The 22,946-nt window shown below is 39.9% G+C and overlaps 1 protein-coding gene across 1 annotated transcript in view; it reads right to left on the bottom strand.

Annotated features, from left to right (window-relative positions):
* Positions 1-5,919: 5,919 nt before the first annotated feature.
* NLRP9 (NLR family pyrin domain containing 9) overlaps positions 5,920-22,946 on the bottom strand; it is a 28,269-nt gene continuing 11,242 nt past the window's right edge. Inside the window, exons 4-9 of the mRNA XM_082368360.1 lie at positions 16,171-16,338; positions 14,040-14,210; positions 11,523-11,693; positions 9,628-9,798; positions 9,050-9,220; positions 5,920-7,954 (exon numbers count right to left, since the gene is read on the bottom strand). Of these exons, the coding sequence (XP_082224486.1) occupies positions 7,753-7,954; positions 9,050-9,220; positions 9,628-9,798; positions 11,523-11,693; positions 14,040-14,210; positions 16,171-16,338 (1,054 nt within the window). The 3' untranslated portion in view covers positions 5,920-7,752. The remainder of the gene's footprint in view (positions 7,955-9,049; positions 9,221-9,627; positions 9,799-11,522; positions 11,694-14,039; positions 14,211-16,170; positions 16,339-22,946) is intronic.

Here is a 22,946-nt window from a genome sequence, read left to right as displayed (position 1 = left end):
CAAGAACCACAGGGGTGCAGATATTTCCTCAAGTTTTTAACTTCAAGATGCTCTTGTCAAGGAAATGTAAACAGATCTGGTCAAGAGGAATCAGAAACACCAAGGTGAGGGTCATTCTATAAGTCAAGAATATGAAAAAGAAAGGAATGGGAAAGATTTTGAGACTGGAGGAGAAGGAAAAGGCATGGCAACAAAATGCAACACACAATCCTGTCTCAGAATCTCAACCAGAAAAGAATGGACATGTTTTGGATCAGCTGAAAAATTTGAACAGGACCTGTGGATAGCAAGTAGTGTTGTATCCACATTGGTTTTCTAAATCAAAGGGCAGTATAATTGTTATATAGGAGAGTGTCTTTGTTTAGGTAAAATCACATTAGTCAGTTTGGGGTGGAATTCACCATGTTCACATATTGCTCTTAAGTGGTGGAGGAAAAAAGAGTAGTGATAATGGGATAAAATGGAGAAAGTAGTTGAAAAATCAACTGTATTAAAGTGTTAACTGTTGGAGTATCTGAGTAAGGGAGAAAATGAACTATGTTTGAAATCATTTCAAATAAATTATTTAAAACATAAAAGTAATTCATAGGTATTTAATTCCTTAGTGTTTAAAATAAGGTTGTATATTGCTAAGTATACTTTTATTATTGATCACATTTTATTATTTTGTTCACTTTAATAAGAAAAACGGCAAGTAAAATTAAGAAGTTTTAGATAAGTAAACATTGAATCAATTCACCCACAGAAAACCTAACTCCCTGAAAGTTAAAGAAAGTTCTTCATAATGAAGTTAAGTTATACCAGAGAAAAACATTTTTACAAAAAGAATTTTAGTATCACCTCACACCAATCAGAATGGCCATCATCAAAAAATCTACAAACAATAAATGCTGGAGAGGGTGTGGAGAAAAGGGAACCCTCTTGCACTGCTGGTGGGAATGTACCTTAGGATATCTACAAAAAACAAATGGATAATATAATATTATTAGACAATGCTTAACAGTTCAGTTTAAAATCTTGTCTGGTAATCTGGTTTCAGTATAATGGAATCACTTCTAAATAGAATGAGCAGAGACAAAGTGAATTTCACTAATATAAATTCCTGGCTTACATAAATAAACTCTTCCATTTAAAAGATATTTTATCTCTCTGAAAATATAATATTATGATTATCCACATTTATGCACATATTCAGAGAATTAAAAATTGCTATTGGAAAATTATAAATATTTATACTATAAACCTGAAAATATGCAATAAATGTGAATGAGATATTATTTTAAAATTAAAAAAATTAACATTTTGAATGTTAGACCCATTACACAGCAGATCGTTTTACATCTTCATTAGCTTTTGTGTTCCTACATCTTGTCTGACTTTTTACTTTGTTCTGGGTTTTACAAATCAGAGTCAGCTAGCTATCTGAGCTCAAAATCACCCATAGCACCTAAGGTGTCATGTTAAAGTTTGATCTGAGCCCTTATGAGTGAATAACAAGTTTCCATCAGAGCACAAAGGTTGACATATTCTGATTTAGGGAGTAATGTGTCCCAGAGGCAGTAATCTGTAATATTTCTGTAGGATTCAGAAGCCACTGTCAGGTATAGGAAAGGAGATAAGAATTTGCAACAAAATCCCAGAGTTACCAAAATTCCCTCCTCTTCTGGAAAATCGGGTTTATCTTGTGATGATCTCTGCAGAAATCGCGGGAAGTGGCACAGTGAATAGCTTATGACCATCAGCTTGTGATTCACCAGATCGTTTTCTTGACTGCCCCCTCACTGGTGCTGGGACCTCTTTAAAGTCTCAAAACCTTATTCCCTCATTTATAATATGGGGTATTAATAAGACAGTGGGTAGAAGCCACGCATATGTTAAAATTTCAGCCTCTGGACCAGAGAGTTCTTGTTTTATGTCAAGATCACCCACTTGTTAGCTTGGTCCGACTTGGGGAATTTTATTTATCACTCTGTGTCTCTATTCCTCAAAAGAAATGTAAAGTAGGCATTAATGCAGAACATAGATCCAAAGGCTGGCGTGACAGTGAAATGAAAATGAGAACTCAAAACTCCTGTCCATATGGTTGTGCATTTTGGAATTATTTGCATCAGAAGATAACTTCCATTTGCAACAGAAAGAGACTCACAGACATAGAGAACAAACTGATGGTTACCAAAGGGGAAGAAAGGTGGGGGAAGGGATAAATTAGGAGATTGGGATTGACAGAAACACACTACTATATATAAGATAGGTAAACAGCAAGGACCTACTGTATAGCACAGGGAAGTATATTCAATATTTTGTAATAACCTATAAGGGAAAAAATCTGAAAACAATATAATTATATATATTCTATAGCCAGAGGGCAGTTATTGAACTCATGCAATTCTGGGTCACCCTCTTCCATTTTCCAGGCATGGGGGAGGGAAGTTTGGGGTCAAATGGGACAAGGAATGACTGATTCCTGTCACTACATGGTGCCTTTTTAAAGGAACATTAAAAGTTCTTTTATAGTAAAAAAATAAAATAAAAATCAAAGCTCTTCTCAGGAAAAAAAAATTATTTCATTTTGAAAAAAAAAAAAAGGCTGGCGTGAACACATGTTTTTCATGTTCATTGTTGATCATAGTGGCCTGAACAAAGTTTGTTCTAATATAGCATTAGTAGAAGTAGTAGTAGCAGTAAAAACTATAGTAAATATTGTTTGATTATCATTCACTACTAAGAATAGGAGGGAAGGATATTAAAATGTAAAGTGGGAAGGATAGATCAGGTATGCTCCACCGGTAAAACTCTTCCTGAGACTTGAAAATTTAATAGAGTTCTTCTCATTAAATTTTTTCTTTCTCCCCTTGGTGCCTGACACACACACAAAGCAATACTCTCTCTCACACACACATAATACAGAACATAAGAAAAATTTGACCCCCCAAATATTTGGAGGAACACTGAGTCAACTGCATCCTACTGCAAAAGGTTTCAGAAAAGAAAAAAAAGAAACATAATGTCATTTTACCACAGGCTGTTTTTCTCTGTGAATATCTGTCTGTGCATATAAGTAAATATATGTCAATGGAACTTATCTGATGTGTCAGGAGTTTGAAGTTATAACCCAGAATCTGCACATCAATTTCCCGTATGTATTCACACTCAAGCCAAAACATCTGTTAGGTCTGAGAAAATAAGCAGACACTTTTGTACATGGCTGAGTTGCTCAGTGGCTCTGGGCATGCACGACTGACTGAGATTCCAAAGAGACCCCACCCTTTCTTCCTTATTGTCAACACTAGAACTGAACGACCTACAGTGAATCTCACCATCGTGGTCTCACCCTGCAACACTCCCCAGCACATGCCCACCAGATACCAGCCCAGCCAGGGCATGAATGGGGCACTTCAGGACAAGGCAGGGTGAGCACCTGTCCTGCCCAAAGGGTGTTAACAACACAGCCCTGAGTTCCTCTCCTGTTGAAGAGCCCTTCTCTCCTGTTTCCTGCCCTGAGATTGAACACAAGGAAGCAGTCCCCTGCCTGGACCAGGCTCCAGAGCTCTTTGCAGGGAAGTGTCAATCAGGATGGGCCATAGTTATAGGGACAGGGTCCCTGGACCTGATCTCCCCACAGAGGTGCCATTATCATGTCATCTGTAGTAGGGGTGACACTGTCTGCATGGAGAGTCTGGGGCATCTCCAATGAGGAGCAAATCTTATCCCCAGGGCTCCTCACCCTCATCCACGTCTGGGGATTAGTGACAACTCCTGGGAATTACTGAGAAGATCTACATGAGCAGCTGAGCAGAGAGCAGGGAAAGTTTTCCACATTCCCTGTGGAAGTTCAGAGTCAAAGTTGTAATCCGTGGTGGAGTTGGAACTCAAGGCTGGGTTCAGGGTTCCTTTTACACTACTATACAACTATATGGTTTTTCCCAATGGGCATTTTTTTTCTTTTTTTTTAATTGAAGTATAGTTGATTTACAATGTTGTGTTAGTTTCAGGTGTGCAGCAAAGTGACTCAGATATATATATGTATAATATATATAATATGTGTATATACATTATATATATATGTTCTTTTTCAGATTCTTTTCCCTTACAGGTTATTATAAAATATTGAATATAGTTCCCTGTGCTATACATTAGGTTCTTATTCGTTATCTATTTTATATATAGTAGTGTGTATATGTTAATCCCAATCTCCTAATTTATCCCTCCCCACCTTTCCCCCTTTGGTAACCATAAATTTGTTTTCTATGTCTGAGTCTCTTTCTGTTTTGTAAACAAGTTCATTTGTGTCATATTTTAGATTCCACATATAAGTGATAGCATATATTTGTCTTTCTGTGTCTGGCTTACTTCACTTAGTATGACAATCTCTAGGTACATCCATGTTGCTGCAAATGGCATTATTTTGTTCTTTTTTCTGGCTGAGTAATATTCCATTGTATAGATGTACCACATCTTCTTTATCCATTCCTCTGTCGATGGACACGTAGGTTGCTTCTAGGTCTTGGCTATTGTGAACAGTGCTGCCATGAACTCCCAATGGGCGTTTTGGTCAATGCTCTCATGTTTCTCAAATCAGGCTGTCACCTGTGATTGGCTCATACTGAACATTTCCATTTGATCTGGAATCTGGCCTCTCCCTTAAATACCATGATTCTTGCTACATGTAGCCCCAGGTCTTTTAAGCCTGAGGGTATTCCGTGTAAAGTTAGTCTATCCCACCTCAGAATCCGTGAGCATCCCTAACGTCCACCTGATTCCACTGGGGATCATGACGTGCTACATAAATCACCCAGAGAGGACTGCTTCCAGGAATTCCCTGGCAGTCCAGTGGTTAAGACTCAGCGCTTTCACTGCAAGGCCCTGGGTTCAATCCCTGGTCAGGGAACTAAGATCCCACAAGCCACATGGCGTGGCCAAAAAAACTAAGGAAAGAAAAAAAAAAAAAAGAGGACTGCTCCCTTGTCCCTCATTGGACAACCAGTCTTTCCTTCTTTATTTTATTTTGAAGATTTATCTCAGGAAGTAGTATTCCTAGACATACAGACAGGATTCAGGGGCCCTTAATATATAAGACAGATAGAAGGATGGCATCAGAATGCTCTAAAAATGAGAAAAAGGCCAAAAACCAAATGGAAAATTGGGCAAAATAATAAAGAGAAACTTCACAAGATAGATGAAAAGATTCACCGTAAATCATATGAATGTTAATTATGACAAGTCATTCAATTTTTAAAGGTCGATTTAGATATTCTATATCTTTTTGCATGTTCATATTATTTTTAGAATAAGCTTGCCAACTTAAACAATGGTGGCAGAACAAAAACAACACAAGCAGGATTGGATTATCTTTGGGATCTGTCAACTCTTTAGATCAAACTAGGGGTATGTATAGGGTTAGCAGGTATATGGGAAACCTCTGTATTTTCCTTCAATTTTGCTGTGAATATGAAACTTCTCTAAAAATAAAGTTTATTAAAAATGGGGGAGGAATGGATTGGGAGTCTGGGATTAGCAGATGAAAACTATTGTATAGAGAATGGATAAACAACAAGGTCCTACTGTATAGCACAGTGAACTATATTCAATATCCTGGGATAAACCATAATGGAAAATATGAAAAAGAATGTGAAATGGTGCTGGGAAAACTGGATAGCTACATGTAAAAGAATGAAATTAGAACACTTCCTAACACCATATACAAAAATAAACTCAGAATGGATTAAAGACCTAAATGTAAGGCCAGACACTACCAAACTCTTAGAGGAAAACATAGGCAGAACACTATATGACATAAATCACAGCAAGATCCTTTTTGACCCACCTCCTAGAGAAATGGAAATAAAAACAAAAATAAACAAATGGGACCTAATGAAACTTAAAAGCTTTTGCACAGCAAAGGAAACCACAAGACGAAAAGACAACCCTCAGAGTGGGAGAAAATATTTGCAAACAAAGCAACTGATAAAGGATTAATCTCCAAAATATACAAGCAGCTCATGCAGCTCAATATCAAAAAAACAAACAACCCAATCCAAAAATGGACAGAAGACCTAAATAGACCTTTCCCCAAAGAAGATATACAGGTTGCCAACAAATACATAAAAGGATGCTCAACATCACTAATTATTAGAGAAATGCAAATCAAGACTACAATGAAGTATCACCTCACACCGGTCAGAATGGCCATCATCAAAAATCTACAAACAATAAATGCTGGAGAGGGTGTGGAGAAAAGGGAACCCTCTTGCACTGTTAGTGGGAATGTAAATTGATACAGCCTCTATGGAGAACAGTATGGAGGTCCCTTTAAAAACTAAAAAGAGAACTACCATACGATCCAGCAATCCCACTACTGGGCATATACCCTGAGAAAACCATAATTCAAAAAGAGTCATGTACCACAATGTTCACTGCAGCACTATTTACAATAGCCAGGACATGGAAGCAACCTAAGTGTCCATTGATAGATGAATGGATAAAGAAGGTGTGGCACATATATACAATGGAATATTGCTCAGCCATAAAAAGAAACGAAATTGAGTTATTTGTAGTGAGGTGGATGGACCTAGAGTCTGTCCTACAGAGTGAAGTAAGTCAGAAAGACAAAAACAAATACCGTATGCTAACACATATATATGGAGTCTAAAAAAAAAAATGGTTCTGAGGAACCTAGGGGCAGGACAGGAATAAAGACACAGACCTAATAGAGAATGGACTTGAGGACACGGGGAGGGGGAAGGGGAAGCTGGGACGAAGTGAGAGAGTGGCATGGACATATATACACTACCAGATGTAAAATAGATAGCTAGTGGGAAGCAGCTGCATAGCACAGGGAGATCAGCTCTGTGCTTTGTGACCACCTAGAGGGGTGGGATAAGGAAGCTGGGAGGGAGATGCAAGAGGGAGGGGATATGAGGATACATGTATACATATAGCTGATTCACTTTGTTATACAGCAGAAACTAGCAGAACACTATAAAGCAATTATGCTCCAATAAAGATGTTTAAAAAAAAGAATGTATATATATGTATAACTGAGTCATTTGCTGGACAGCAGAAATTAATACAACATTGTAAATCAACTACACTTCAATAAAATAAATCTTTAAAATGTATTATACTCAACAAAAATAAAACTCTATATAGGGCCAGTAAGGTATTAATAATTTATTGTAGAGGCAATAGAGAATTAGGTAATGTTTGATTATGACAGTGAGGTATTGATGTGTATTTGAAAAAGAAAACATTGAATTAAACTGTGTAGATACATTTGAAAAATACCAAATTTTTAAAAAAATGGGGTAGCATATGGTAAAGGATAAGTAGAGATCTGGAAATACACTTTTTTACTAAACCAGAAAACTGATGAAAACTAAATTTGGACAAACTAAAAATGAAAGGTCCTGTTGGGATGTTAGATGTAGTGAATAAATTCTAAAATCTATAGATACATTCTAGCAGCAGTTCTATGTCAGAAGTGTCAGAGGATCATGGTTCCTTCAAATCCAAGTTCCTACATCCCCAGACATCCGGTAAGAAAATAAAGTCATGCTTTCCCAAGTGTTTACCCATTTAATGTATTTGTTCTTCTAAACATTGTGAGGCAGGATGGGAACTTTCAAGATGGGGCATAGAGGACTTAGGCACAGACGGCACATCCCACAATCATGTTGCTAGAATACTGTGAAGGAAGAGCTCTGAAATCACCGTCCCCACTGCCCTGGCGAACAATTTACAGGACAGGGTGTGTCAGGGGGAGAAATGCCCATTGCGACCCAGGGGAAGCCTTTGTGAGAAGGTTACTTCAGGACATTCCCCGTCAGCCAAGCACACCCCGATCCTGTGCTCGTAATCAATCCAGAGACTGTGTGAAATGGTCAGCTGGGGGTTCGTCTCTTCTACCTCTGTCAGCAGCATCTGAATTTCCTCATCATATGAAGATTTATTCAGGCTGGGAAAATACAAAAAAAAAAAAAAAGAGTTTTCTTGACTTGACCCATGATTGTTGGCCTCTCTACACCCCAGTGGCTACTTCCTCTCCACTCTTTCCTAGAAATGGCTGGGAGAGTTGTACTGACTGTGCAAAGAATGCACGAAACTTTCCTAGAGACTAGGAAAGTGGGGAAGAGGGATGTGAACCATTTTGTTTATCCTCTGCAGGTCATCGGGGTCCTGGCAAACGGAAGGCATTCAAATATTCATTCTACGGACATCAGCTACACACACTCTAAATGCAAACATAATGTTCCAAACAATATTAACTGCTACTCTTGCGGAAATGTACTTCTGGGTCAAGACTCCGCTCAGTCCTTTACGGAACCCCTTCCAGCTCTGAGTTGGGGTTACATCTTTGCGGGCAAGGTAAGTAGGAGATGGTGTTTATAGGAAAGCAGTCATTCTTGCCTGGGGGTGATTTTGCCTCTCAGGGGACATTTGACAATGCCAGGAGCCTTTTAAAAAATTTCAGGGAATAGATGTGATAGGCGTTCTTTTTAAAAGTTAGTTAATTAAAATTTCATTGAGTTATAATTGACATACAACATTGTGTTAGGTTAAGGTGTGCAATGCATTGGTTTGATAAGTTTACATATTGCAAAATGATTACCACCATAGCGTTAACTAACACATCTTTCATATTGCACAATCTCTCTCTTTTGATTGAACAATTAAAATCTTGCCTATCAGCAATTTTGAAGTTTTTTGTTTTGTTTTGTTTTGTTTTTATTGGCCGCGTGGCTTGCAGGATCTCGGTTCCCCGACCAGGGATTGAACCAGTGAAAGCGCAGAGTCCCAACCACTAGACCACCAGGGAAGTCCCTGAAGTTTCCATTTTTGATCATCCATGACTGGAGGGAGGTGTCCCGGGGAATGGAACGTGTGGGCAGAGACCAGAGATACTACCCAACTTCCTGTGATGCACAGCGCAGCTCCATATAGCAAAGAAATCTCCAGCCCAAATGTGAACCGTGCCCACGCTGGGCAAACCTACGGCAGTCCAACCTCCCTCTGAGGTCACTCACCACCGGGGGAAACAATGTCCACTCACCCAAGCATCTGCAGGCCACATTCCAGACTGATCAAGGCTTCACACAGCACCACCGCCCCATCACGGTCCAAGCTAATCCATTCCAAGTTCATGCACCTCAGTGATTTGCAGAGAGTGAAAGCCAAGGCCAGGTCCTCACAACAGGCAGAGGTGAGCTCACACATCTCCAACCTGCACGGGGAAACACCACCTTGAAATGCGGATTCCACGCCTCTGAGAGGAGACTTTACAATCTAGACAAGTCCTTCTCCACTGGGGCACATGTGGCTGTGTCTGGAGACATCTGACACACATGAGGATTGCTACTAGCATCTCATGGGTGGAGAGAGGCCAGAGATGCAGCTAAACATCCCACAATGCACAGGACAGTCCGTTTCCCCACACAGCAAACCACCACCCCGTCCCAGATATCAGCCGTGCCAAGCGTGAGCAAACCCTGGATTCATGGCTGGCATTTTACTTATCAGATTGTTCCAGACGCACTTGTCTTTAAACATGCTTCCCCTTCATCCCTTTAATCCTCTAGCTTTTCCTCTTCTTGAAGTAGGTAAGCTTTCCCAACATCAGTGGACACTCACCCAAGAGTCTCTAATTTACACTTAGGATGCTTCAAAGCTTCACATAACTGTTTGACACCAGCATCATATATCTTATTGTTCCCTAGTTTCAGGGTTTTTAGTTTTTCACTGTGAATAAGAACAGCAGCAAGGTCCACACAGCAAACAGAAGTGAAGTAACAGCCTATCAACCTGGAGGAAAAAAAAATACACAAAATTCTCCTAGACACACAAATATATACGATCATGAGGTCCAATCTGGAATGGCTTCACTTATGTTCACTTATTCCTGTAAAGGTAGAAATACTCAAGTACTCCTATGATGATGATGATGGTAGAGATGAAACAACGTCTCCATTTCTCCACTTTCTTCACTCTGCCCAACACCCTGCAGTTCTGCTGCGCTGCCTGGTCTCTCCCCCCAGGGTCTCTGCCCTTGCTGGTTGTAATACTCTTGGTCCAAATATCAGCGGGGCTACCCCCTTACTCCCTCCGAGTCTCTGTACAAATGTCACCTCGCCGAGGACTTCACTGAATATTTCATATTATATCTCCTATGAATCTCCTGCCCCCAAGCTCATGATGTAGAGCTTCCATATGACCCAGCAATCCCACTCCTGGGCTTATATCTGGAGAAAACCATAGTTCAAAAAGATACATGCAACCCTATGTTCATCTCAGCAACATGGATGGACCTAGAGATTGTCATATTGAGTGAAGTTAGTCAGACAGAGAAAGACAAATAGCATATGATATCGCTTATATGTGGAATCTCAAAAAAGGGTATAAATGAACTTATCCACAAAACAGAAATAGAGTTACAGTTGTAGAAAACAAACTTATGGTTACCAGGGGGAAAAGAGGGGTGAGGGATAAAATGGGAGATTGGGATTGACATATACACACTACTATATATAAAATAGATAACTAATAAGGACCTACTGTCTAGCATAGGACCTGTACTCAATACTCTGTAATGACCTCTATGGGAATAGAATATAAAAAAGAGTGGATATATGTATATGTATAACTGATTCACTTTGCTGTACAGCAGAAACTAGCACAACGTTGTAAATCAACTATACTCCGATAAAAATTAATTTAAAATAGTAGCGCTGATTGAGAAACCATGATAGACACACATATGCACACATACTGGCAACTTCACACTCACAGGTGTGTGTGTGCACGTGTGTGTATGTGTATCTACGTGTGTGCATGCCACTCCATGGAAACAGGGATGACGGAGGGTTTCATTTACCGATTTACCTTATCTGCCCGGTAAAAAGAACGATTGATCCTCATGTTGTGTCTGTCATTCATTGTGTGCTTCGATGGGCCAGCCATTGATAATAGTACTTTATGTGCATTATTCCCAGTGGTTGCCTCCATCTTTTTTTTTTTTAATTGAGGTATAGTTGTTTTACAGTGTTAGTTTTTACTGTACAGAGAAGTGGAGTTCCCTGTGCTCTACAGCAGGTTCTCATTAGTTATCTATTTTATACATACTAGTGTGTATATGTCAATCCCAATCTCCCAGCTCATCCCGCCACCCCACCTCCATCTTTTGAGGTGGGAACTATAATTATCCTCATGTTACACTTGGGGAGAGGTGAGGAACCCTCACAAGTTTACACGGCTAGTTTAGGGCACTTGGGACTCCATTTCCACTCTTTCCAAGGACAGAGACCCAACTCCAGAGTAGCAGACCCTACCAAGTCCTGACGAGCCCTATAGTCAAGACACACACCCATCAGCGAGCCCCAGAAATATCACGTGGGGTAAACATGTAGCCTAGTTTTTTTTTTTTTTTCTTCAGCAGACTCCATGCTTTTCCCCCCTTCCTGTTTCCTTCCCAGGATGCCAACAGCCAAAAAGGAAACGCTGGCATTCAAGCAAATCACAGCCAGACCTACCACAACTCCTGTAGGTTGCAGTTTGGGTGCTTCAGTGATTCACATAGAGTTATCACTCCATCATCTTCCAGGAAATTTAGCCCCAGATCGAGAAAAGACAGGGATTTGTTGCACAGAAGGACTTGGGAGATGTAGTCGCAGGCTACAGAGGTGAGGCAACAGTACATCAACCTGCAAAGACACACATACTTCATCCGTCAACCTACTTAAGCTCTATAGGGTAATATTTTCATGAAACTCCATGTAAAAACTTTCTTGTACTCCGTGGTCACTTAGAAAAATAGGAGGATTAAAATGTGCAGCAGGTGTGGAAATACAGAAGGATGTGGACCACAGGGTCCCAAACTGGGGAACGGAATCTCGGATCCCAGTTCCAAGTCAGATCACCACCAGCTGGATGAACTTGGACAAAATCATCCCTTCTCTGTGACACAGTGTGCTTATCATTTATAATAGCTGGACAACATCCTATTTTCACATTTTTCTTTTAAAATGTTATTTAAAAAAATTTGTGGTTATGAGTTCTTGTCTACTCACTATTGGGAATTTAGAAAATAAAGGGAAGCATACGATACAAGTTGCAACCGGGCAGATCAAGACTGAATGTGACCTCTGAATATAGTTGGTTTAGCTGACATTTCATGCAGAATTCTACACTTCAAGCTATCACACACAAGCCAGATACCTGGAACTCCACAGCAGATGGTTACATGGCAAATAACAGGTGGAAGGGATCAGAAACCCACCTTGGGTGGGGCAGACACGGTCCAGTTCACCTCACTCCCCCAGCTCCCCCATCCACCCACCGACTCCCGTTACCTCCCTGGCCCCTTCAGGGGCATCTCAGAATGTCACCTTTTGCAGGAAGAATGCTCAAGTCTTTGATTAGCAAACACTACTCACTCATGGTGGGTTTTCCCTTTCAGTTTTTGAATTTTTCAAATCAGACAATAGGCAGCTGATTCATACTTTTTTTGATGAAATATGCTTTCTCCAACATTTAAAAAAAATTAAGACTTTATTGGTTGCATAATATAATCTCTGATGGTTCCATGACCCTACAATTATACATTCCCTGAATCTCTGCATTTGTATTTTTATACTTTCTGCCATTTTCATTTATATGGAATTAACACCCTGCATCAAAAATTTTTGGAAGTTCTGAGGTTTATTATTAATAGACTTTTCATTTGTTTCTTGATTTATTAGCCAACTTATTTTGCAAAAAAAACCTTAGTGCTTTCGATCATACTATAAATTTGCCCATTTTGCAGAATTCTGGCCAAGTGGAATATATTTTTAAAATTTGTACTTTTGTTTAAAAGGGTATTGAACATTTAAATATTAAAAATTTTAACTACTAAAAATAGGTTGAACATTAGGGGATTGGGGTAAGGGCTATAAGAGAATTTTTGTGCTATTTTTCCAACTTTTCTGCAAGTCTAGTTTTTATTTCGAAACTAGTTCAAAATAAAAAGTTTAAAAAAATGGGTTGAACATTTTTTTATTTTAAAACTACTAGTGACTTTCTTGCATCTTTAGTAGTCTTTCATTTTTAAGGAATAAAGATTCAAGTTCAAAAACAAAAATAAAAGTTAAATGATGTATTTTAAAGAACTCTTAGATAAACACAGCCTGTTTAAGTGACCAGTTATTGAATACACTTTAATTCTACTTATTGTATAATATCACGCAGGATTTAATAGCCAAATCCTTTCATCTTCCAATATGTCATTTCTTTTGTACCTCTAAAGATTTTTCGGTCTAATCTTTATAGTGCAGAGTTTCTTCCTTATTTTTTTAATAGTTTGGTTTTAATGTTTAATGTTCCTGGACCTTATTTTAGTTTTGATTTTCTTTGACAGTCTAAAAAGTCATCTCAGTAATAATATTCTCACCTTCTATGGTAAATACCACTTTGGGTGTGTATGTAATACATAGGTCTATATACACATACACACCTGTGCATGCATATACACACAGATAAAAGTTTTGTTTCTAGACTATTTACTCGCTTCCATAGACTTAGGTGTTCTTGCACCTGTCCCCTACTTTAAGGCATTTTTAAATTTAGCACTAAGTTTCTCCTGTGGCCTCACTGGGTAAATAGAAAACCCTTTCTCTTGCCCTTAAGAAGGAAGCAGTTTGTTTTATATCTTAGCAACAAGAAAGAAGTTGAGACATGGTTCCCAGCGATAACCTAGAACCTATGCAACCCCACACCGGCAAGTAATCAAGTGAATTCCTTTTTCTTCATTATTTATACTGTCCCCCTCCCCAGCCCCCAGTACACCTACAGAGACATCGTCCTTCTTCATGATAACCAAGATTTATTGGGCTCCAAATTAGATGCCAGGCATCTAAGGGCTAGTCTTACATCTCTTGAATTCAACCTCATGGCTCCTCTGTGGGGCAAATATTTGTATCTGCTCCATTTTGCTGGACCGTTCGGGGTCCATGGGCATGCTCTGCCGTCTCCCCCCTCCCCCAGGGCTCCCCTCCCCCACGCTGACTCACAGCAGCGCCTCCAGGGCACAGGCTGGATCCTTCAGGGCGTCACACAACACCCTCACTCCTTCGTCCTTCAGGGGATTATCTACCAAGGAGAGAAGCTTCAGCTTCTTGTTATGGACGAGAACAGAGGCGATGTCTTCGCAGGCTTCATCCGTGATGTCACATTTTCCCAACCTACACGAGAGACAAGTGTGGTGGGATGGTGTATGCACAACCGACCCTGGACCACGTCCTGGCTTCTAATCCCGCACCTGGCAGTTCCAGACTTTGTAAAAGCACGAATGTCATTATATGACTTTCCTCACGAATCCCTTATTGCTTTAGGAAAGCAGTAAGTTAGGAAAACGTCTGAGCCCGTGCTTCTCAACAATGTTTTGGACACAGCAAAGAATGATCTGGACCTCAATAAGTCTGATTATCTGATTATTCATCATCAGTAGTTATAAGGTTGAGAAACCCTGGTCTGAGCCTTAATGCAGCTCAAAAGAACATCTCATGGGCTAGAGCAGGCTTCTCAACCTCAGCACTGTCGACATTGTGGGCTAGATCATTCCTTATTGTGGGGGCTTCCTGTGTGTTGTAGGATGTTGAAGGGAATCCCTGACCTCTACCCACCAGATGTCTAGAGCATCCTTCCCATGTAATCATGACCATCAAAACTGTCTCCACGATTAACAAACACTAGTGACCTAATCATTTAGAACAACTTCCTCCCTAAAGTGCTTTTTCCATTAACTCACCCTTTTTTTGTTTCAGCAGAGTGAGTTCAACTTTCTTTCCTATTGCAATAGTCTTAACTCTCTCCTACTGCAAAATCTTTTTTTTTAATTAAAAAAAAATTTTTTTTGATGTGGACCATCTTTAAAGTCTTTATTGAATCTGTTACAATATTACCCCTGTTTTTTATGTTTTTTTGGCTTTTTGGAGCAAGGTATGTGGGATCTTAGCTCCCCAACTAGGGATCGAGCCCACACCCCCCGCATTGGAAGGTGAAGTGTCAACCACTGGACCGCCAGGGAAGTCCCGCGATAATCTTAAATGAAATCTTCCTTGCTATTAAAAAAAAAAAAAGTCTCTAGGTATGGACACCTCCTAACAGAGGATGAAACTATCCTCTGTAGAGAATTATTGGGCTGGAGAGAACCTGATTTTGAGGACTTCCTACTCCCAATACCAACTGAAGTCAAGAGCACAGTTGGTCTGCCCCAAAGAAACAAAGATTCTACCTATAAACTGTGTACACCTGACTCCTGGTTTCCTAGATCTGTTACCCAAGTCTTATGCTACCATGTAAAATGAAACACTCTATGCCAATGGCATAATGTGAAACAGGGCAAATACTAAGGAATTTTGTAAGCTCCCCCTGAGTAGAGAGAGCTAGTGTAGAAGAAAAGAATCGTTATGATACGGAAATAGCTAGAACAATAAATAGGGTCAATAGCAAGCCTGTATGTTCAAACAACTCTTATGCATGGACCCTGTCTCTCCTGATGAATCTTGACAGGTGAAATTAACCAAGTGTATGTGACCTATCTATCATATTACTGGTGGTGAGAAGAGTGTATTCTCCTGGTCGGTTTAATGAGTTGTTTTTGTTTATTGCTACTTCTATTACTCCCCTTTGTTCTTCCTGCTGAAAAACGGATTGAGCCTGTTTAAGAAATCACCCAATGATGCTAAGCGCATCCCGGATAATTTTCAAGAGGAAGAAATGACTTTGGGCAAATCACTTTCCCTCCAGCCTCACGTTATCATCTGCCAGATTACAAGATCACACTTGTGATCATCTATAATCTTTCTCATTTTAAGTTTCTCTGACTATCTTCAGGAAAAAGAAATTGGAGTTATGGTTTTGGTATGGTCGGTTGACAGCAGAGCCAAGGAGAATCAGATAAGGTGTCCATGAGAAGTAATTCAAGTGAGTACCAAAGAAGGGAAAGACGGGACAGATCTTCTGAGAGGAAGCCTTGCCCTTTAGAATCCATCTAGCCTCATCTTACTAGGAGGTCTACCGATACTGAGATGGAAGTGGTGAAATAAGTAAGAGACAAAGACAGGAAAGAAAATAGGCATATTCGAACTGCAAAGTTCACATTGGAAAAAAATATATATCGTGGACAACCCCGAGACTTACAGCAGTGCTTCTATGTTACACACTGGGTGTTTCAGCGTCTCACACAACTGCTTGACGTCCATATAAGAGAGGCCAGTGCCATAGAGGTTCAGGTATTTCAAATGAGGGTTATGAAGAATGGCCTTAAAGAAGTCTAGGCTATTTGCAAGGTTCGAAGCAAAGTTATACCTGCAAAAGATGAGGAAATAAGGTAACTCATGCAATGAAGTCCAAGCACAAAGCAAAATACCTGTTGCACAATTCTTCCTACTTTCCATGCTTAGGCTCCCAAAATTTTTTTTTGGATATCTGGTTACTGCTGCCTATAAATTCTCTCTGGGATCTTCAGACTCCAGATGCTTAGATGTCGCCTGTTTCTGCGAAGTCCTTCCACTTCTGAATACTACCACAGATATTATAAGGGAAGAGAATCAAACTTACCCCATATTAACCTCTAAGCACCATGAGGGGAGAAATACCATGTTTGTACCTCCTTGCATCCTAGGCCTGGCTCGGTGCTTCCCATCCAACAGAGACACACATATTCAAATTACTGTGTGCCAAGCCAGACTCTTCCCCAAGGAAAGGCTCCACTCCTGTTTAAAAACTGAGATTGTTTTTAAAAGGAGACAATTTTTAAAAGCTAAAATAAAAAATAAAATAAATAAAAAGGAGGCAATATATTGGGTCGGCCAAAAAGTTTGCTTGGGTTTTCTGTAAGATGTCCATCAACAGAGGAATGGATAAAGAAGATGTGGTACATATATACAATGGGATATTCCTTAGCCATAAAAAGGAACAAAATAGGGGACTTCCCTGGTGGCACAGTGGTTAAGAATCCACCTGCCAATGCAGGGGACATGAGTTCGAGCCCTGGTCTGGGAAGATCCCACATGCCGTGGAGCAACTAAGCCAGGGCACCACAACTACTGAGCCTGCGCTCTAGAGCCCGTGAGCCACAACTACTGAGCCTGTGCACCACAACTACTGAAGCCCAGGTGCCTAGAGCCTGTGCTCCGCAACAAGAGAAGCCACCGCAATGAGGAGCCCACACACCGCAAAGAAGAGTAGCCCCCGCTCACCGCAACTAGAGAAAGCCCACGAGCAGCAACAAAGACCCAATGCAGCCATAAATAAATAAATAAATAAATTTATTTATTTAAAAAAGAAAAGGAACAAAATAGTGCCATTTGCAGAGACGTGGACAGACCTAGAGACTGTCATACAGAGTGAAGTCAGTCAGAGAGAGAAAAACAAATATTGTATAATATCGCTTGTATGTGGAATCTAGAAAAATGGTACAGATTAACCTATTTGCAAAGCAGAAATAGAGACAGAGATGTAGAGAACAAACATGGTTACCAAGGGGGGAAGTGGGGGTGGGATGAATTGGGAGATTGGGATTGACGTATATACACTAATATGTATAAAATAGATAACTAATAAGAACCTGCTGTAGAGCACAGGGAACTCTACCCAGTGCTCTGTGATGAGCTAAATGGGAAGGAATCCCAAAAAAGAGGGGATATATGTATACGTATGGCTGATACACTTTGCTGTGCGGTAGAAACTAACACAACATTGTAAAGCAACTATACTCCAATACAAATCTTAAAAAATAAATAAATAGAATTACTAGTAGCTAAAAATAGAAAGTAAAAACTTGGGTTGAATTTATATTGAACATATGATCTTACTATTGAAATTCATACTGGAATAAAATTTCTGAGTTTAAAAAAAACCGATTTTTTTTAAAGGAGACAATTTTTAAAAGTTAAAATAAAAAATGAAATAAATAAAAAGGAGACAATATATTGGGTCAGCCAAAAAGTTCGTTCAGGTTTTCTGTAAGATGTTACGGGAGCACCCAAACGAAATTTTTAACCAACCCAATATGTCATGGTTCAAGACTCGGGCTCCTGAGATAGAGAAGACTGCATTAGAATACTTGCTTTTCTCCTGGATATTTTGCAAGGTTGGGCAAATTAACTTAATGGTGGAGTTTCTTCATGAAACAAGTAGACAGGGTCATGATGGTTAAGAAATTACAATTTATTATAGTGCCTCCAACATGATCAGGCTTTGAGTTTTTAGTTTTTCTTTTTTTTTAAAGATTTTTTTTGGACGTGGACCATTTTTTTTTCATTATTTTTTATTTGCACTTACTTTATTGATTTACTTATATATGTTTTCAGCCATTTGTTTAGTAGGTTGTTTATTATTATCTATTTTTTTTAACATCTTTATTGGAGTATAATTGCTTTACAATGCTGTGTTAGTTTCTGCTTTATAACAAAGTGAATCAGCTATACATATACATATGTTCCCATATCTCTTCCCTCTTGCGTCTCCCTCCCTCCCACCCTCCCTATCCCACATTTGTTACAATATTCCTTCTTTTTTATGTTTTGGTTTTTTGGCCGTGAGGCATGTGGGACCTTAGCTCCCTGACCAGGGATCGAACCTGCACCCGCACCCCCTTCACTGGAAGAAGTCTTAACCACTGGACTGCCAGGGAAGTCCCAGGTTTTGATTTTTTTTAATAACATATATTAAATGTATAATATATATATATACTTTTTACAAATTTATATATGATTTATAAATACATGCCACACAGTGTGGCTCTCGGTGTCATGACTTAAGTGTACCCTGACTTCTCCCCTCCTAATCGACTTTGAGAAATAACAAAGTAAATATTCTGCCATGTTCAAACACTAAAATGTGGCCCCCACCTGCCGCAACTAGAGAAAGCCCTCGCACAGAAACGAAGACCCAACACAGCCAGAAATAAATAAATAAATAAAATTAAAATGCGAATTATGCATTGGTCAGAAATAAAAGACAGATGTGAGGGACACAACAGCCTGGAAGACTTGTGGGAATTCCTGGCAGAGTGATGCCCTAAACGTATGAGCAATACCCCAGGCACTTCCTGCCCAGAGATGGATGGAGCCCAGGACAGCAGGGTGGGACTTGTAGGGATTTGATGGAGGGGGTTAGTACAGTCAGGAGAAGACAGGCTGGCCCAGCGAACAAGGAGAAGTGCTACCACGGAAAGACAGGGAATGCCCTTGATATGCTGGCGACACCTGTGAGAAATGGGGACGTCAGCAGGTCCTCTGAGCCACCTCACCACTGAACACACCGTGATCCACAGACCGGGCAGCTGCAGTGAACTCCAACACCAGGCCGGCAGTAAGCGCTGAGTCAGCAGACAAACGGTGGGAAAACAATCACAAGGGTGAACATCTAATCAATAATTGTCACCATCTACATCATCAGCGCGGATCCTCAACCTCTTGGAAAGGAGACAGACTAAAATGGAAGTGTTGACAGGAACGCAGTTTGTTGGGGGTTTTTTGCTTTCCTTAGAGTTAAGGAAAAAGTTAAAGCAAAAAGGGGGGTAAGGAGGGGAGGGATAAGTGGGAAGACTGGGACTGACACACACACACTACTGTATATAAAACAGATAACTAATAAGGACCTACCATCTAGCACAGGGAACTCTACTCAATACTCTGTAATGGCCTATATGGGAAAATAATCTAAAACTAGAGTGGATACATGTATATGTATAACTGATTCACTTTGCAGTACACCTGAAACTAACACAGCATTGTGGATTAACTATACCCCAATAAAAATTTTTTAAAACAAAATCTGGTTTGTCTATGGAAAAATGTTTTGACAGAAGGCAAAACAGGATCCAAGGAACAAAGTAGGAGGCTATTAGGAGTAGCAATTCCAGGGGAGTGATGGTGGTTTCTGGAAGAAGAGTGGTGGTATGTAGAGATGCAGAAGTTGACTGACTCCCTGGCTCAGGTCGGGGTTGTGACCCAAGGACTCACAGAAATTGGTAGGTTCCCCAATACTACCACTGCCAACATGCCCTAAACCCTAAGCTTAGAGAAGGATTGGAACTGAAGTGGAGGGAATGACCCCAGGCCTCTTGTTCTGTATTCAGCTCAGCAATTACACTTTCATTTTATTTTTTTCTTTATTTTTTTAATGAGTTTTCACTGGAGTCTAGCTGCTTTACAATGTTGTGTTAGTTTCTGCTGTACAGCAAAGTGAATCAGAGATACATATACGTATACCCACTCTTTTTAAGATTTCCTTTCCATTTAGGTCACGACAGAGCATTGAGGAGAGTTCCTTGTGCTACACAGAAGGTTCTCATTCATTATCTGTTTTATACATAGTAATGTATATATGTCAATCCCAATCTCCCAGTTTGTCCCACCCCCCCATCCCCCCCTTGGTAACCATAAGTTTGTTCTCTACATCCGTGACTCTATTTCTACTTTGCAAATAAGTTCATCTGTACCATTTTTCTCTTTTTAATGATTTCCTTTTTTTAAAATTAACGTTTATTTACTTTGGCTGCACCGCACAGCATGTGGGATCTTAGTTCCCCAACCAGAGATTGAACCCTCACCCCTGCAGTGGAAGTGTGGAGTCTTAACCACTGGAGCACCAGAGAAGTCCCAGCACTTACACTTTTTAAAAATCTCATGTGCAAAAAAGAAAAGGAATAACAGTTCCCGATTCTAAGACATATGGCTGGACATCTTGGGGGGATAAATGACTAAATTTACCATCTCTATCTCATCTGGCCAGTTACAAATGAGCCTAATGATTCTTACTAGACACTGAGCTAAAGAACTCTAGATATGATAACAGTGACTGATTTCCATGCACACCGTGAAGAGGAAATGTTTTCCTCATTTTGCAACCTCAAGTTCCTGGGATGGACGTGCACATTTTAACTCATACCTTCACCCAGGTGTCTTGGATACCTGTTCTCCTTTATGCGGTCATCCACCTCATCTAAAATCAATGACAGATCTCTCAACTGTGAGACCATTGGTCCTCATTTTTCAATAAAATGTATATACTGAGCTCACTTATTAGCTTTATCTTTCACCGAGTTTCCAGAAGACTTTAAAAAAACAAGAGTGCAGTGAGGTCCATTTTTTACTATCCATGCAGGATCTAGAGCAGTTCATTTATGAGTCAGTTTCTTCATGTGAAATGAATAAACCATTTCCAGAATGCAAGGAACCCTTCATTCATTCGACATCAGTTTGACGAGCCCCTGCAAAGCTCTGTATTTTGCTGGCCGGAGATATGGGGGTAAACAAGGGAAATGTCTTTTCTCTCCTCATGGGGGTTAGTCAGAGAAACACTGTGTCCCAAGACCTCTCCCAGCTTTGGTGACTTCCTAGGCTCACAAGTTCTGGTACATAGCCAAGAAGTGACATTTAAGGTGAAGGAGGAGTTAAATTTAACTTGAAATTGACAAGCTTGCAGGATTGAAGACAACAGGATGGCCCAGGGCAAACCAAGGTAATCAAAGTATCAGAGAAGACCATCCTCAAAAAGTCTACAAACAATAAATGCTGGAGAAGGTGTGGAGAGAAGGGAACCCTCCGGCACTGTTGGTGGGAATGTAAATTGATACAGCCACTGTGGAGAACAGTATGGAGGTTCCTTAAAAAACTAAAAATAGAGCTACCATATGACTCATCAGTCCCACTCCTGGGCATATATTTGGAGAAAACCATAATTCGAAAAGATACATGCACCCCAATGTTCACAGCAGCACTATTTACAATAGCCAAGACATGGAAGCAACCTAAATGTCTATCAACAGAAGAATGGATAAAGAAAATGTAGAACACATATACAGTGGAATATTCCTCAGCCATAAAAAAGAATGAAATAATGCCATTTGCAGCAACATGGATGGACCTAGAGATGATCATACTAAGTGAAGTAAGTCAGATAGAGAAAGACAAATATTATATGTGGAATCTTAAAAAAATGATACAAATGAACTTATTTACAAAACAGAAACAGACTCACAGATTTCGAAAACAAACTTATGGTTACCAAAGGGGAAAGGTGGTGGGGGGAGGGATAAGTTAAGAGTTTGGGATTAACATATACACACTACTATATATAAAATAGATAACCAACAAGGACCTACTCTATAGCACAGGGAAATCTACTCAGTATTCTGTAATAATCTATATGGGAAAAGAATCTGAAAAAGAATGACTATATGTATATGTATAACAGAATGACTTTGCTGTACACCTGAAACTAACAAAACATTGTGAATCAACTATACTCAAATATAAAATAAAAATTAAATTTAAAAAATTTACATAGAAAAAAAAAAGTATTTCTGTACATAAATGCAGTCTCTCCACTAGAGGAACACCTCCTTTCCCTGACTACCTACCTTTAATAAAAAGCATTCTTTTTACCCTAAAAAAAAAAAAAGTATCAGATGTGGTGCTCCAAGGACAATGGTGCTTCAAGGACAAAGCATGACGCTGTCTGAAAAAGTTTCAGCGTTACACCCCCTACTGGACTCTTAATCGCCCTCCCCACCATGTTGCGATGGTTATGAAATTCCTGAGCCCACCTGGGTGACGCCCACCTGGGCAACAGGACCTGTCCCAAATAAGGAAAGGCATCTGGCCTGTCCCACTCCCACCCTATAGAAGGAAGCTATATGTGCCTCGACCAATCCGTAAACGAAATTTTCACCTCAGACCATTCCTTTGTTTTCTGGCTATAAAAACTGATCAATAGCACATGTTCGGGCTTGACTCTCCCAGACTACTGGGAAGTCCACCTGCTGTTCTGGTAGCGACCCTTCCCTCTAACAAATTCTGTCTTCTTTACATTCTGCCTTGTGTCTGGACATTCTTTTCCAACCCGCGTTTGGACCACGACATCAGAGAAGGGCTGTGAGCTTCTCTATGCTTCTGGTACATGTT

The sequence above is a fragment of the Balaenoptera borealis genome (assembly GCF_965194805.1).
Source record: "Balaenoptera borealis genome assembly, chromosome: 19".
Lineage (NCBI taxonomy): Eukaryota > Metazoa > Chordata > Mammalia > Artiodactyla > Balaenopteridae > Balaenoptera > Balaenoptera borealis.
Note: the sequence above shows the minus strand (reverse complement) of the source record. Positions and strands in the feature narration are given on the sequence as shown.